General features: G+C 30.1%; 2 protein-coding genes and 1 pseudogene across 3 annotated transcripts in view; 2 read left to right on the top strand and 1 right to left on the bottom strand.

Annotated features, from left to right (window-relative positions):
* Positions 1–10640, top strand: part of LOC149893136 (uncharacterized) — a 39581-nt pseudogene extending 28941 nt beyond the window's left edge. The window contains exons 5-7 of the transcript XR_016453729.1: positions 9653–9805; positions 10017–10162; positions 10265–10640. The product of XR_016453729.1 is annotated as an uncharacterized LOC149893136 (transcript). The remainder of the gene's footprint in view (positions 1–9652; positions 9806–10016; positions 10163–10264) is intronic.
* LOC145187342 (uncharacterized) lies at positions 302–4156 on the top strand. Its single transcript, XM_080063707.2, has 2 exons — positions 302–3972; positions 4057–4156. The coding sequence occupies exons 1-2, from the start codon at positions 345–347 to the stop codon at positions 4104–4106; spliced, it is 3678 nt and encodes a 1225-aa protein (XP_079919833.2). The 5' UTR covers positions 302–344; the 3' UTR covers positions 4107–4156.
* Positions 10641–10980: 340 nt separating the features above from the next.
* On the bottom strand, positions 10981–13072 carry LOC149893137 (myb/SANT-like DNA-binding domain-containing protein 3). The gene is made up of 3 exons (XM_090066325.1): positions 12260–13072; positions 11808–11953; positions 10981–11445 (listed from the first exon to the last, which is right to left on the bottom strand). The coding sequence occupies exons 1-3, from the start codon at positions 12547–12549 to the stop codon at positions 11102–11104; spliced, it is 780 nt and encodes a 259-aa protein (XP_089922451.1). The 5' UTR covers positions 12550–13072; the 3' UTR covers positions 10981–11101.
* Between the last annotated feature and the right edge of the window lie 4709 nt (positions 13073–17781).

Here is a 17781-nt window from a genome sequence, read left to right on the forward strand (position 1 = left end):
TTTTTGTGTTATTAGTTCACTGATAAATTTTCATGAAAACGTTTGGATATTTTGCACAAAAAACTCGCGTACATAAGTTGTAGGATTTTTAATAAACATAAACGTAGGTGTCGAATTTTCGGACTTTGCGCTTAGTAATTTTAGATCAAAGTGGTTCTCTGAAACTTATGATTTTATATTTTTCTCCGAAAAAAAGTTAAAAGACTGGGTAGCTAGAGTATTATATTGCTAAACTATAGGCAAGTTTTGAGAAAAAAATAGAATTGAAATACTCGGCAAATTGAAAAGATTTTATGAATTTTATAAAGTAATAGTTTTCTTTTCTATTCATAGGATAAAGTAGAATGAAAGTATTTTTAAATAAACTTTTGGTACTTGTTGTTATCACTCATGGCCAAAGCAAGCAAATTGTTGAGGTTGATAGTAGCAATGGGGTGGATAGCATTGATTGTTTAAATGGTACAAAGCCGTGCAAAAGTCTTGACTATATATTTTCGAGTGGTATGAATATGAACTTTTCTGTTTTGAAGTTATTAAGAGGTATGTATCCTCTACAAGCTGATGTTCGCATAAGTGATTTGATTTCTTTTGAGATCATGTCGTCTGATGGTGCTTTGTTGCACTGCATCAATTCTTCTGCTGGTTTGACTTTTGATTCTTCGAAGAATATTACAGTGCGTGGAGTAAATGTTAAAAATTGTAGTGCTAAACACAGCAACAACAATAAAAGAAACAAATTTTGTCATTCAAATAGCGCCATTTGTTTTATTCATTGTAAGGATATATTTTTATCTAACGTGGTCTTTCAAAAAAATAATGGTATAGCTCTTGTCTTATTTAATGTCGGTGGTTCTGTAAAAATTATAAATTCAACTTTCGAATCGAATGCGAATCTTCTTCCAGAAGGAAATACATCATTTGGTGGTGGAATCCGAGTAGAGTTTCAAAAATGTGGATTATTCAGTTCAATTAATTGTACGATATACGATGCCCTAATAAATCAAGATGCTAACTATTTGATTAAAGGTTGTAACTTTTCAAGTAATTTAGGAGTTAGTACTCTAACATTTTCAGATGTCTCAAACAAAACAGCCTATACTGCATATGCTAAGGGCGCTGGTCTTTCAATTGTATCGTTTGGTAACGCAAAAAGAAATGTTTTTAATATCACTGATAGTGTTTTCATCAACAACACTGCCCTTTGGGGTGGAGGTTTGTTTGTATCCTTTGGTGGCGAAAGCGAAAACAACCTCGTATCAATTACTGGCTGTCTATTTAAAACAAACACAGCATTCTTTGCTGGTGGTGGTGTTCGTGTTGAAAGTCATTTTAAAGAATCTAATGATTTAAAACTGATAACTACAGGGAACTTAATAAAGTTTGTGAACTCTTCTTTTCATCGAAATTTTGCAATATGGGGTGGTGGAGTATCTATTGAAGGTACAACACGTGTTTTATACACAAACAATGATTCGGCAAGAAATATTACTTTCGAGAAATGTATTTTTAAAGAAAACCTTGCTACTGTAGGTTTTGCAATTGGACTTCGTACAGAAAACCTCAATAAAGACATAGTTGGCCCAGGAATGTCTTATCGCGTTGTTATAAATAGTTGTTTATTTAACAGAAATCAAATGACACTAACCGAAGATAAAAAAGTTATAGGTCAAGGTTGTATTTACGCTAAAGAAGTGACGCTAGTACTAACAGCGAAAAACACTTTTATGTATAATACAGGAACAGCTATTGTTTTGGACTCATCATCCTTAACTTTTGCCGATTCGAGCTCTTCTGTGTTTCAAAACAATAGCGGAACAGACGGGGGTGCAATTGCCATGTATGGATCATCTTGGATAAAGCTGGAGAAATATTGCAACCTTTTATTTGATCGAAATTCAGCATTGCGTAAAGGTGGAGCAATCTATGTGAAGCAAAGTGGTCCTCCTCGAGTTGCATTTCAAACTACAGAATTGCAGTCTTCTTCTTGTTTTATACGTTATGAGGATTCTAAATTAGAACCTTTTAAATGGCCTGTTAATGTAACTTTTCGCCAAAACAGTGCACCTCCCGGTACAGGAAACTCCATATACACTTCAACTCTACAGTTTTGTCGTTCTGCTGGGGAGAATCGTGTCAATTCTACAGCTCTGATGTGGCCTTTTATAAAATACGAAGGATCAAGTATTTATCCGAAAGTCGTAACAAATGCTCTATATTTAAATTTTAACAAAGATCAATGGAAAGTATCGCCATATTTGCCCTTTTCCCCTGACGTACTTCTACTCGATGAACGTAATCAAAGTGTGTACGGTTCCGTTAAGGTAAAAATTACCAGTAATGATGAATTAGTTGAATTATATCCCCCAAACTACAGTTTTTACGTGCACAATCAAATCGCTGGTCTCAAGCTGATAGGAAAAGTACTTTCAAACTTCTCAGTTGAATTGATCACAAATAGTGATCAGTTGGTTGTCTCACCTACGTATAACGTTTCCTTGAACCCATGTTTACCTGGATTTCGTCAGTTTGAAAAAAAGTGTGTTTGTATGGATGCAGAAGTTGGAGATGTAATCCAATGTCTTGAAAATGGTACCATTTATACTCTGCGAGGCAAGTGGGGTTACGTTAGCAATTTGAGCGGTGTATTTAAAACTATTGTTTGTCCGAAATCCTATTGCAAATGTCACCGCGGTTTTGAAGACTACTTATGTCAGTTTAATGACCAAGAACAATGTTCTTATAATCGCGAAGGAAGGCTCTGTAGCCAGTGTCCCCAAAATTATAGTACAGTCTTATTTAGTGAAGAATGTAAAATCTGTTCCAACATTTCGTTGCTTATATCAATTCCTATTCTGGTAATGTTGTATGTCGTGGTGCTTATCTTATTACATTTTAACGTAAACGCTTTTTCTGGTTATTTAAATGCCTTTTTTTATTGCTACCAAATGATTGGTTCTATTATTCCAATCAATATACAGCTTGCCCAGCCTATATCTTTTTTAATTGGTATTTTTTCGTTGTCTGGGACTGGCAGCACTTTCGGCTTATGTTATTTTAATGGAATGAATAACTTGACAAAACTTGGCCTCAACTATTTACCTCCAATACTTTTTATTTTAATTGCTTTTACTTTCGGAGTATGGGTCCCTCAATCGGTTTGGATAAAGCTATTTTGTCGTAAATCTGATGCCAGTTTAAATGAATATCAATGCAATCTGAATCGTAGGGCATCTTATGGAAGAGCAATCAGCTTTGTCTTAGTGGTAACCTTCTCACAGATAATTACAGTTACACTTAAGCTTCTTCACCCTGTTAAAATCGATGATAAGTTTTATGTGTTTGAGGCAGCATTTGCAGAATACTTTCGTTCTCCTCAACATATCTTTTTGGGAACTATTGCGTTGTGCTTTTTAATCTTAATTATAATGTTTTTTGTTTTGTTAATTTTTACTCCTAGTTTTTCTGCAAGTCCTAAAATTGCTATACTTTTACCTGTTTTTGAAGCTTTAAAAAGCTGCTTCAATCAATCAAAAATTACAGGCAATAGTTACCAGGAAAAGTTAGTGGAAAATGATTCTTACTATCAACGGATGTTTGCTGGTTTTTATTTTGTGTGCAGAGTTTTTATGCTGCTCATTTCTATTGTGGTACAAGAAGAAGTAACGAAATTGATCTTCCTTTCGCTAGCTTGCGTTGCATTTCTTACTATATTTTCTACATTTCAGCCATACAGAGAAAAATCTTTTAACTATTGGGATATCTCAATCTTAAGTCTTATGTGTGTTATTAGCATGTTTAGTTTAATCCTTAGCGTCCCATTTACCACCAGTGCAGAAGTGCGAAACGGAATCGAGCAAGTTTTACAAATAGTTGTCTGGTACCCTTTGCTATCTGTAATCTATCGTCTTATATCATGGAAATACTACCAAAAGAAGGGATACACAAATGCCTCAAGGGACTATTTTGACGGCGGTAGATATTTTTGCTTTTTTTCTGTATTGTTTTATACTCTAATCTATCTTACTCTTTCAAATCATCTTTTAATGATTGTTTCAGATAGCGTATCAATGAACGTTCCTGTTAGGGGTATCGAAGCAGTAATCTGAGGTAAGATAAGTGGAAGAAAAGAAACTATTCCTTAGGTTTTCCTCAAAAATGATATTAATAGAACAGATCTTTTAATTTTAACTTCCATTTACTTATTTTTGGTTGTGTTTGATCGATGAATCTCTTGAGCTTTTTTGTGCGCTTTGATAAAATGCGCCTAACAATGCGACCAAAAAGGTCCTAACGGAGTCCTTCAAAAACAGTTTTATGTTTTTTGAAACTTAAGGTGCTGTGAATTAAAAATAAGATGCTTAAGGTGCTGTGAATTAAAAATAAGATGCGACAAAAAAATTCAGTTCTTAACTTTTTATCATAATTTATATTGTTAATAGAATCACATTCAGTTTAAAATTTTTAGTATATTTTGATTTATATATATACCTTTTTATCTTGTAATTATATTTTATTATGAGTTTATAGATTTTAAAATGATTACACAGCTCAAAATACATTTTTTAGTCGATGAAGATAAACTCATTTCATGTTTTTCACTCAGATTCCAAATATTTCTTCGGTTTCGCGAGATTTTTTGAAATAAAACAAAAAAAAAAACACTGTGTAGTGCAAACAGGCACTGCCACATTTTTTTAAATCTTTTTTTGGAGCATAGCACACCACAAACTGTAAGATGAACACTATGTACAAAACATCCTTCGTAAATGCTTGACATTAATCTTTCAAATTTTGCCATGAGACTTGCCATGTCAGTCGTACAACAAACAAAGTCAGTTATAACATTGATTCCAAACTAAATGACTATTAAACATTTCAACTTCCGAAATTAAACTTTTATCACGTTTGCATTAAACCCAAATTAACTTTAGCAAATTCACTACCATCTTTCCTTTTTTTGGGTATTTGGCGGAACATGAAGATCACGAGCTTTGAACATATTAACAACTTCAATAGGTCTCCATGACCTATTGAAGTTGTTGAATTTCAATAGGTCTCCATGAAGTTGTTATTGAAGTTGTTAATATGTTCAATTATAATCACTTGTGCAATTTCCGGACATCCGGTGAAAAGTCATATTTTTTAGCCCCTTGAACTAGAAACTCTATTTGTTAAAGATTAAGGGTGGAATGCAAGAACCGAACTTGAGTCAAGTTCGACTTGAAATCTCAAGTTCGACTTTGTCAAGTCAGACTTGAAAAATTGACTTGAGCGAATGCGTAAACGAGACTTGAAAATTTCAAGTTCGTGCTTGAGAAAGTCGAACTTGAAAAATAGTCGAGGCGTTGAATTTAGGGCGTTTATCGGAAAATGCACTTCGCAACCAATAGCGGTAATGGATTTTTTTTACGGGAAAAACCTTTTACTGGAACAAATTCCGTGTAATGATATTTGTATAATATACGATTAAATAAAAAGTTAATGACAGTAAAAAAAAAAGTTCTTGCTATGTATTTTACATCAGAAAAATAAATTCATCTTGGCACTTTCAGTTCCAAATCCTAAGTTGTTGGTAAACAACGGTTGGTCATATGTACCACTTAAGTGATCAAGACAATTTCTCTTGATTTCTCCATTTTAACAGATTCCATTTGAATTAAAATACATGGAAATGTTCTAGAAAATAGAGAATCGTATTTTGGGGATGATACTATACTACAATGTATTTTTATTTATCTTTTTACTAACACTTTAATGAAAATAATGGTTTTTTTTAAAAATACTGAGAAAATTACTTTAAACAAAATTAGTTTTCTCAATACTAATACTACATAATACTATGTGTGTGTATATATATATATATATATATATATATATATATATATATATATATATATATATATATATATATATATATATATATATACCTACACATATATATACCATTTACATATGTAAGTATACCATTTACATATGTAAGTATACCATTTACATATGTAAGTCAATAGAGATCACATATGGAGACAGGTCTTCTGAAATTATTGGGCCACTTATAGAAACAGAAAAGAAAACTTTTAAAAACCATTGATAGCATCTTGCTCATTAACACATGAAAAAGAACAAAGTTTAACGTTAAACAAAAATCTCTTAATAAAAAAAAAATACAAAAAAGCAATATAATGAAATTCATGATCTTGATAAAGAACTAATGCAAAAACAAATAGAAATAGATGATATAAAAAAAAAACTCTCTCCAGAAAAAGCAACAATACAAACAAAACTTTGTGAAAATTTTCACAAAGTTTTAAAAAAGCAACACAACAGAATTATTCTATGTGAGGATTATTATTTTCTAACAATATCAGATCCAAATTGTTTTTGGAATGTTTGAATTTATCACTTTATTTTTTAGTGAAATTGTTTTTTTCATATATAATACTATTTTGAAATATAAAATGTAATTCTTTTGAAATAATATGTAGTATAAATATTTGAAAATAATGTTTTTGTTATTAGACCCTTTATCCATTATCAGACACAAATTTTTTTTAAAAAAAATAAGTCTGAAATTTGACTTTTGCTTTGTTTCTGCAAAAATATCTTTAGTGAATGCTTTAGCACCACATTCTTCATTGCTATTTTGTATTTCATTGCCTCCACAATAATCATTTTGTAGAAGGGCAATGTTGTGAAGCACAAAACAGGATATTATTATAGCTATGGAATTTTGCAGTTTTGTTCCTAAGGGAATGTTAAGACAAGGGTATTGTTTTTTTTTTGATATACCAAAACAATATTCAACAACAACATTCAACATGGGTGTACTTCTCAAGTTGTAATTCTATCTGATTTCATTTTCATTTTTGGGTTAGAAAAAGGTGTCATTAAATATTGTTTATAAGGATAGCCAGAATCACCTGAAACATGAACATGTTGGCGAGCTTCTAAAACTTGTTTAATAGCTGAGTTAGCAAAAACAAATGAATCCTGAACAATTCCAGGCCATTGAACACAAGCAGATAAAATTTCATTTGAAGCACCTGCAATGACCTGGCAATTCAAAAAAAAATCCCTTTTTGTTTTGGTAAATTTCTGCGCTTTCTCCACAAGGAATTATTATAGGAATATGTGTTCATTAATTGCTTCTATACATCCTGGGAATCCTTGAATTTGGTAAAATCTAAATAATGGTTGATAAATATAAATATTTTCTTTATCTAAGAAAAGTTTGAAGTTTGTATGAAATAGCAAAATCAGATATCCATGAAAACTTATAAACACTTTTGCTGAATTATCAAAGAATCAGCTTCTGTTGGAAACTTTATGTACTGATATCTTTTGTTAGCCATTTGAATTGAAATGTTCTAAACCACTGGACAAACAGTTGAGTTTCAGCTCTTCCAAATCTCCTATTATTCTCTAAAAGAGTTTATTTATTGTTACTTAAGTATATTATCATTTGTTGGTATAAAATGTTATTTAAAAACGTAATGTAAAATCTACAATAAGAAGGTGCCATTTTCTGATACCGTTTCTTGAATATCTACTCACTTGGAATGAACCAGTAGCATAAAACCGAAATGCAATAGCCAGTTGTTGTACAGTTGAAAGAGGGCACCCTCGATTGTTAACATTGTTGTTAACAATGTCATTAGCTAATATTAAAAAGTTTTTTTTGGAAAATCTGTAGCACCTTTTAAATTCTATACCGTGGTAAACTTCTAAAGGATTAGCTCTGTCAATAATAAACCTTGGTATGTGACTTGGCTTATTTTTTCTTCTTCTTCTTCTAAAATTCAGCTCATACCGATTCATTTTTGAACATTTAAAAAAAAGTTTTTTTAATACTTCATGTAATTGTAACTACTTCTCATGAACTCTCTTTTACTCCTTTTACACGTATCACCTCTTTGTATAACTGCAACTATTTATTACTAAATGGAATTTACTTTTATACTGTATCACAAAAATGTGCCTTAATCAACAGCCTTTTATAATGCTAGGATGTTCGACATTTCAAAAAGCTAATAAACATTTCTAATGGCATCAAAATATGACATGTTGAATCATTACATACGAGTTACAGGATGTTTTAAAAGACACACGTTTTCGCAATGTTAATATTCAGTTTTCTGTAATGAATTCATTTAAAAATATACTTTCACAATGTAACCTTCTAAATTAATTACGTCAATATGCCCAAGTAACTACTTTTGCTTGTTTAAGACTCATTTTCATACTTGCAAAGGTTGTAATAAGTTATATAGTAATAGTAAAGTTTTGTTACGCATAAGCAAAATGATAATGGCGGTCTGTTTTTTTTTTCAAGTTTGGTTTCAAGATTGGTCTGGAGCAGACTTGAAAAAATGACTTGAAAATTCAAAATTTTCGTTTTTCAAGTCTGACTTCAGTTCAAGTTCGCTTCTTGCATTCCGTTCAAGTCAGACTTGAGATTTGAAGTCTGACTTGAAATTTCAAGTCGGGTTCTTGCATTCGGAAGGAATTTTTGCTCTCTCAAGTCTGGTTTGAAGTCAGACTTGAAAAAGGTCTATTTTTAGCGGTTTTCAAGTCTGACTTGAGTTGAAGTTCGTTTTGTGCATTCGCTCAAGTCGCACTTAAGGTTTGAAGTTCGACTTCAAATTTGAAGTTCTCAAGTTCGACTTAGGGTGGAATGCAAGAACCGAACTTCAAATTTGAAGTCGAACTTCAAACCTTAAGCGCGACTTGAGCGAATGCACAAAGCGAACTTCAACTCAAGTCAGACTTGAAAACCGCTAAAAATAGACCGTTTTCAAGTCTGACTTCAAACCAGACTTGAGAGAGCAAAAATTCCTTCCGAATGCAAGAACCCGACTTGAAATTTCAAGTCAGACTTCAAATCTCAAGTCTGACTTGAACGGAATGCAAGAAGCGAACTTGAACTGAAGTCAGACTTGAAAAACGAGAATTTTTGAATTTTCAAGTCATTTTTTCAAGTCTGCTCCAGACCAATCTTGAAACCAAACTTGAAAAAAAAAACAGACCGCCATTATCATTTTGCTGATGCGTAACAAAACTTTACTATTACTATATAACTTATTACAACCTTTGCAAATATGAAAATGAGTCTTTAACAAGCAAAAGTAGTTACTTGGGCATATTGACGTAATTAATTTAGAAGGTTACATTGTGAAAGTATATTTGTCAATGAATTCATTACAGAAAACTGAATACCAACATTGTGAAAACGTGTGTCTTTTAAAACATCCTGTAACTCGTATGTAATGATCCAACATGTCATATTTTGATGCCATTAGAAATGTTTATTAGCTTTTTGAAATGTCGAACTTCCTAGCATTATAAAAGCTGTTGATTAAGGCACGTTTTTGTGATACAGTATAAAAGTAAATTCCATTTAGTAATAAACAGTTATACAAAGAAGTGATACGTGTAAACAGTTATACAAAGAAGTGATACGTGTAAAAGGAGTAAAAGAGATTTCATGAGAAGTAGTTACAATTACATGAAGTATTAAAAAAACTTTCTTTTAAATGTTCAAAAATGAATCGGTATGAGCTGAATTTTAGAAGAAGAAGAAGAAAAAATAAGCCAAGTCACTTACCAAGGTTTATTATTGACAGAGCTAATCCTTTAGAAGTTTACCACGGTATAGAATTTAAAAGGTGCTACAGATTTTCCAATAAAAACCTTTTTAATATTAGCTAATGACATTATTAACAACAATGTTAACAATCGAGGGTGCCCTCTTTCAACTGTACAACAACTGGCTATTGCATTTCGGTTTTATGCTACTGGTTCATTCCAAGTGAGTAGATATTCAAGAAATGGTATTAGACAATGGTACCTTTTTATTGTATTGTATTCTTATTGTATTCTTATTGTAGATTTTGTATTATGTTTTTAAATAACACCATTTTATAACAACAAATAAAGTAATCATATACTCAAGTAACAATAAATAAAGTACTTCACATTTAAATTTGTATGATTTGATCTAATTAAGTACACTCTTTTAGAGAGTAATAGGAGATTCGGAGGAGCTGAAAGTGAATCAGTCAACTGTTTGTCGAGTAGTTAAAAACATTTCAATTCAAATTGCCAACAAAAGATATCAGTATATAAAGTTTCCAACAGAAGCTGATTCTTTGATAATTCAACAAAGGTGATTATAAGTTTTCATGGATATTTGCATTTTGCTATTTCATACAAACTCTAAAATTTTCTTTGATAACAAAAATATTTATATTTGTCAACCATTGTTTAGATTTTACCAAATTCAAAGATTCCCAGGATGTATAGGAGCAATTGATGGAACACATATTCCTATAATAAACCCTGGTGGAGAAAACCCAGAAATATATCGAAACAGAAAGGGTTTTTTTTCTTTGAATTGCCAGGTCATTGCAGGTGCTTCAAAAGAAATTTTATCTGCTTGTGTTCAATGCCTGGAAGTGTTCATGATTCATGAGTTTTTTCCAACTCAGCTATTAAACAAGTTTTAGAAGCTCGCCAACATGTTCATGTTATAGGTGATTCTGGCTATCCTTGTAAACAATATTTAATGACACCTTTTTCAAACCCAAAAAATGAAAATGAAATCCAATACAATTACAGTTTGAGAAGTACACGTATGGCAGTTGAATGTTGTTTTGGTATATTAAAAAAACGATTTCCTTGTCTTAGCATTCCCTTACGAACTAAATTACAAAATTCCATAGCCATAATTGTATCCTGTTTTGTGCTTCACAACATTGCCCTTCTAGAAAATGATCATTGGGAAGACAATGAAATACAAAATAGCAATCAAGAAGATGGCGCTGAAGCATTTACAAGAGATATTTATGGAGAAGCAAAAAGAAATCAAATTGTGGACCAATTTTTTTAAAAAATCTTTTTTGTTTGTCTGATTATAGATAAAAGTTATATTTGCATATTATTTCAAAAAAAAAAATACATTTCAAATTAGTACTATATATCAAAAAACAATTTCACTAAGAAATAAAATAATAATTTAAAACATAAAATAAAAAACACTAGATCTGATGTCGTTTGAAAATAATTTTCCTCAATTAGAATAATTCTGTTGTGTTTTTTTTAATACTTATAACTGTGACAATTTTTTTTGGTAAATTTCCATTTTAATTTCATGTTCTTTTAGTTTGTATTGTTGCTTTTGCTGGAGTAAGTTTATTTTTATGTTAGCTATTTCTATTTGTTTTTGCATTAGTTCTTTATCAAGTTCATGAATTTCATTATATTGCTTTTTTTCGATTTTTTTAGAGAGAGATATCTTTTTTAATGTTGAGCATTGTTCTTTTTCATGTGTTAATGAACCAGATGCAATCAAAGGCTCAGTAAAAGTTTTCTTTTCTGTTTCTATGATTGGCCCAATAGTATCAGAAGTCCTGTCTCCATATGTGATCTCCATTGACTCGTTCGGAATACCTATATAAATAAATAATATATTTAAATGATGAAAAATGTGTGTATATATATATATATATGTATATGTCTATATATGTGTGTGTGTGTGTGTGTGTATATATATATATATATATATATATATATATATATATATATATATATATATATATATATATACATATATATATATATATATATAGTTTTAGCATTGAGAAAACCAAGTTTGTTTAAAATAATTAGTTTTGTCAGTATTTGTAAAAAACCTTAATTTTCATTAAAATTTAAGAAAAAAGATAAAATTGAAAAATAAAATATGAAATTAAAAAAATAAATAAATATATAGTATTAAAAAGAAATAAAATTAAAAAATAAAATAAAATTACATTGCAGTATAGCATCATCCCCAAATGGTGTCAAAATAGGATTCAATGATTTTGGTGGTAATATCTGCAGAACGCTTTCAATTTCCTGTGACGGAACAGGAGTTTGACTAGGACCTCCGCCAGTTTTGTTTAGCTCTTTTCTTTCACTAAAATCCAAAGAATTGGTTAGAAAAACCCCATATTATTAACTTTAAAGTAATATCGACAAGAAAACATGTTGTAAAAGTCTGACAGAGAGAAGTCCAGCACTGTATAAACTTTACTGGTAACCATACAGTTTGGACAAGAAAATCATTGTCCCACAATTCATATTTTAATAACATTTTTCGATATAAATAACGTTTGCTAAATGTACACAAGACTTCTTTTAGATGTCTAAAACATGTCTTATGTTTACTGGGTGCTTGCCTATAAAAATAATCTTTGTTTTTTTTTCTTTATTTGGTACTTACAAATCAACAAATTGTTTTGCTTTTTGCTTTGAGTTCATCCAGCATTTCTTTAGTTCTTTTTGATCTCTTTTAACTCCGATGCCTTGGCTGTTGAATAATTGCGTTATTTCTTCCCACAAAGATTTTTTTTTTTTAAGGGAGACATTATCCGTTTTCTTTTCTTCGATGTCTTTGTAGTCTTTGATTATATTGATCAAAAGTGATTTTTCTTGCTGACTGAAAATTCGTCTTTTAGAATTCATTTTACAAATATTTACAAAGTAAGCAAAAAGTCTATAGTGGATATGCATTTTGAAATTTTTGTTCTTTTATATGATGAGCAATTCCGATCATAAATATTTACGACAAAATTTTCATTTTGATAAAAGGAAACAGAATAGGCAGTAAACAAAAAAACAGACTATAATAACACATTTATTTGTTATCTTTTCCTTTTCACTGCTTTAAAGTTGTAAAAGTGTCATGATTAACTAAACTAATACCTGTAGTTAAATTGTAATTTATATTGTCATATAATTTATATATTGATCGTATATTATACAAATATCATTAAACGAATTTGTTTCAGTAAAAGGTTTTTCCCGTACAAAAAATCCATTGCCCCTATTGGTTGCGAAGTGCATATTCCGATAAGCGCCCAGAATTCAACGCCTCGGCTATTTTTCAAGTTCGACTTTCTCAAGCACGAACTTGAAATTTTCAAGTCTCGTTTACGCATTCGCTCAAGTCAATTTTTCAAGTCTGACTTGACAAAGTCGAACTTGAGATTTCAAGTCGAACTTGACTCAAGTTCGGTTCTTGCATTCCACCCTTGAATTTTCAAGTCATTTTTTCAAGTCTGCTCCAGACCAATCTTGAAACCAAACTTGAAAAAAAAAAAAAACCGCCATTATCATTTTGCTGATGCGTAACAAAACTTTACTATTACTATATAACTTATTACAACCTTTGCAAGTATGAAAATGAGTTTTTAACAAGCAAAAGTAGTTACTTGGGCATATTCACCTAATAAATTTAGAAGGTTACATTGTGAAAGTATATTTTTTAATGAATTCATTACAGAAAACTGAATATTAACATTGCGAAAACGTGTGTCTTTTAAAACATTCTGTAACTCGTATGTAATGATTCAACATGTCATATTTTGATGCCATTAGAAATGTTTATTAGCTTTTTGAAATGTCGAACATCCTAGCATTATAAAAGGCTGTTGATTAAGGCACATTTTTGTGATACAGTATAAAAGTAAATTCCATTTAGTAATAAATAGTTGCAGTTATACAAAGAGGTGATACGTGTAAAAGGAGTAAAAGAGAGTTCATGAGAAGTAGTTACAATTACATGAAGTATTAAAAAAACTTTTTTTTAAATGTTCAAAAATGAATCGGTATGAGCTGAATTTTAGAAGAAGAAGAAGAAAAAATAAGCCAAGTCACATACCAAGGTTTATTATTGACAGAGCTAATCCTTTAGAAGTTTACCACGGTATAGAATTTAAAAGGTGCTACAGATTTTCCAAAAAAAACTTTTTAATATTAGCTAATGACATTGTTAACAACAATGTTAACAATCGAGGGTGCCCTCTTTCAACTGTACAACAACTGGCTATTGCATTTCGGTTTTATGCTACTGGTTCATTCCAAGTGAGTAGATATTCAAGAAACGGTATCAGAAAATGGCACCTTCTTATTGTAGATTTTACATTACGTTTTTAAATAACAACATTTTATACCAACAAATGATTATAACAATAAATAAACTCTTTTAGAGAATAATAGGAGATTTGGAAGAGCTGAAACTCAACTGTTTGTCCAGTGGTTTAGAACATTTCAATTCGAATGGCTAACAAAAGATATCAGTACATAAAGTTTCCAACAGAAGCTGATTTTTTGATAATTTAGCAAAAGTGCTTATAAGTTTTCATGGATATCTGATTTTGCTATTTCATACAAACTTCAAACTTTTCTTAGATAAAGAAAATATTTATATTTATCAACCATTATTTAGATTTTACCAAATTCAAGGATTCCCAGGATGTATAGAAGCAATTAATGAACACATATTCCTATAATAATTCCTTGTGGAGAAAGCGCAGAAATTTATCGAAACAAAAAGGGATTTTTTTTTTGAATTGCCAGGTCATTGCAGGTGCTTCATATGAAATTTTATCTGCTTGTGTTCAATGGCCTGGAATTGTTCAGGATTCATTTGTTTTTGCTAACTCAGCTATTAAACAAGTTTTAGAAGCTCGCCAACATGTTCATGTTTCAGGTGATTCTGGCTATCCTTATAAACAATATTTAATGACACCTTTTTCTAACCCAAAAATGAAAATGAAATCAGATAGAATTACAACTTGAGAAGTACACCCATGTTGAATGTTGTTGTTGAATATTGTTTTGGTATATCAAAAAAAAAACAATACCCTTGTCTTAACATTCCCTTAGGAACAAAACTGCAAAATTCCATAGCTATAATAATATCCTGTTTTGTGCTTCACAACATTGCCCTTCTACAAAATGATTATTGTGGAGGCAATGAAATACAAAATAGCAATGAAGAATGTGGTGCTAAAGCATTCACTAAAGATATTTTTGCAGAAACAAAGCAAAAGTCAAATTTCAGACTTATTTTTTTTAAAAAAAATTTGTGTCTGATAATGGATAAAGGGTCTAATAACAAAAACATTATTTTCAAATATTTATACTACATATTATTTCAAAAGAATTACATTTTGTATTTCAAAATAGTATTATATATGAAAAAAACAATTTCAATAAAAAATAAAGTGATAAATTAAAACATTCCAAAAACAATTTGGATCTGATATTTTTTGAAAATAATAATCCTCACATAGAATAATTCTGTTGTGTTGCTTTTTTAAAACTTTGTGAAAATTTTAACTGTGAAAATTTTCACAAAGTTTTGTTTGTATTGTTGCTTTTTCTGGAGAGAGTTTTTTTTTATATCATCTATTTCTATTTGTTTTTGCATTAGTTCTTTATCAAGATCATGAATTTCATTATATTGCTTTTTTGTATTTTTTTTTATTAAGAGATTTTTGTTTAACGTTAAACTTTGTTCTTTTTCATGTGTTAATGAGCAAGATGCTATCAATGGTTTTTAAAAGTTTTCTTTTCTGTTTCTATAAGTGGCCCAATAATTTCAGAAGACCTGTCTCCATATGTGATCTCTATTGACTTACATATGTAAATGGTATACTTACATATGTTAATGGTATATATATGTGTAGGTATATATATATATATATATATATATATATATATATATATATATATATATATATATATATATATATATATATATATATATATATATATATATATATATATATATATATATATATATATATATATATATACACACACACACACACACATAGTATTATGTAGTATTAGTATTGAGAAAACTAATTTTGTTTAAAGTAATTTTCTCAGTATTTTTAAAAAAAAAACCATTATTTTCATTAAAGTATTAGTAAATAGATAAATAAAAATACATTGTAGTATAGTATCATCCCCAAAAAGCGTCAAAATAAGATTCTGCATTTTCTAGAACATTTGCATGTATTTTAATTCAAATGGAATCTGTTAAAATGGAGAAATCAAGAGAAATTGTCTTGATCACTTAAGTGGTACATATGACCAACCGTTGTTTACCAACAACTTAGGATTTGGAACTGAAAGTGCCAAGATGAATTTGTTTTTCTGATGAAAAATACATAGCACGAACTTTTTTTTTTTTACTGTTATTAACTTTTTATTTAATCGTATACTATACAAATATCATTACACGGAATTTGTTTCAGTAAAAGGTTTTTCCCGTAAAAAAAATCCATTACCGCTATTGGTTGCGAAGTGCATTTTCCGATAAACGCCCTAAATTCAACGCCTCGACTATTTTTCAAGTTCGACTTTCTCAAGCACGAACTTGAAATTTTCAAGTCTCGTTTACGCATTCGCTCAAGTCAATTTTTCAAGTCTGACTTGACAAAGTCGAACTTGAGATTTCAAGTCGAACTTGACTCAAGTTCGGTTCTTGCATTCCACCCTAAGTGCGACTTGAGCGAATGCACAAAGCGAACTTCAACTCAAGTCAGACTTGAAAACCGCTAAAAATAGACCTTTTTCAAGTCTGACTTCAAACCAGACTTGAGAGAGCAAAAATTCCTTCCGAATACAAGAACCCGACTTGAAATTTCAAGTCAGACTTCAATTCTCAAGTCTGACTTGAACGGAATGCAAGAAGCGAACTTGAACTGAAGTCAGACTTGAAAAACGAGAATTTTTGAATTTTCAAGTCATTTTTTCAAGTCTGCTCCAGACCAATCTTGAAACCAAACTTGAAAAAAAAAACAGACCGCCATTATCATTTTGCTGATACGTAACAAAACTTTAATATTACTATATAACTTACTACAACCTTTGCAAATATGAAAATGAGTTTTTAACAAGCAAAAGTAGTTACTTGGGCATATTGACCTAATTAATTTAGAAGATTACATTGTGAAAGTATATTTGTCAATCAATTCATTACAGAAAACTGAATACCAACATTGTGAAAATGTGTGTCTTTTAAAACATCCTGTAACTCGTATGTAATGATCCAACATGTCATATTTTGATGCCATTAAAAATGTTTATTAGCTTTTTGAAATGCCGAACATCCTAGCATTATAAAAGGTTGTTGATTAAGGCACGTTTTTGTGATACAGTATAAAAGTAAATTCCATTTAGTAATAAACAGTTGCAGTTATACAAAGAAGTGATACGTGTAAAAGGAGTAAAAGAGAGTTCATGAGAAGTAGTTACAATAATATGAAGTATTAAAAAAAACTTTTTTTTAAATGTTCAAAAATGAATTGGTTTGAGCTGAATTTTAGAAGAAGAAGAAGAAAAAATATGCCAAGTCACATACCAAGGTTTATTTTTGACAGAGCTAATCCTTTAGAAGTTTACCACGGTATAGAATTTAAAAGGTGCTACAGATTTTCCAATAAAAACCTTTTTAATATTAGCTAATGACATTATTAACAACAATGTTAACAATCGAGGGTGCCCTCTTTCAACTGTACAACAACTGGCTATTTCATTTCAGTTTTATGCTACTGGTTCATTCCAAGTGAGTAGATATTCAAGAAACGGTATCAGAAAATGGCACCTTCTTATTGTAGATTTTACATTACGTTTTTAAATAACATTTTATACCAACAAATGATAATATACTTAAGTAACAATAAATAAACTCTTTTAGAGAATAATAGGAGATTTGGAAGAGCTGAAACTCAACTGTTTGTCCAGTGGTTTAGAACATTTCAATTCAAATGGCTAACAAAAGATATCAGTACATAAAGTTTCCAACAGAAGCTGATTCTTTGATAATTCAGCAAAAGTGTTTATAAGTTTTCATGGATATCTGATTTTGCTATTTCATACAAACTTCAAACTTTTCTTAGATAAAGAAAATATTTATATTTATCAACCATTATTTAGATTTTACCA

The sequence above is a fragment of the Hydra viridissima genome, unplaced genomic scaffold, assembly GCF_058129835.1.
Source record: "Hydra viridissima isolate aposymbiotic clone 2 unplaced genomic scaffold, HvirCarnegie_v1 scaffold_1, whole genome shotgun sequence".
Taxonomy (NCBI): Eukaryota; Metazoa; Cnidaria; class Hydrozoa; order Anthoathecata; family Hydridae; genus Hydra; species Hydra viridissima.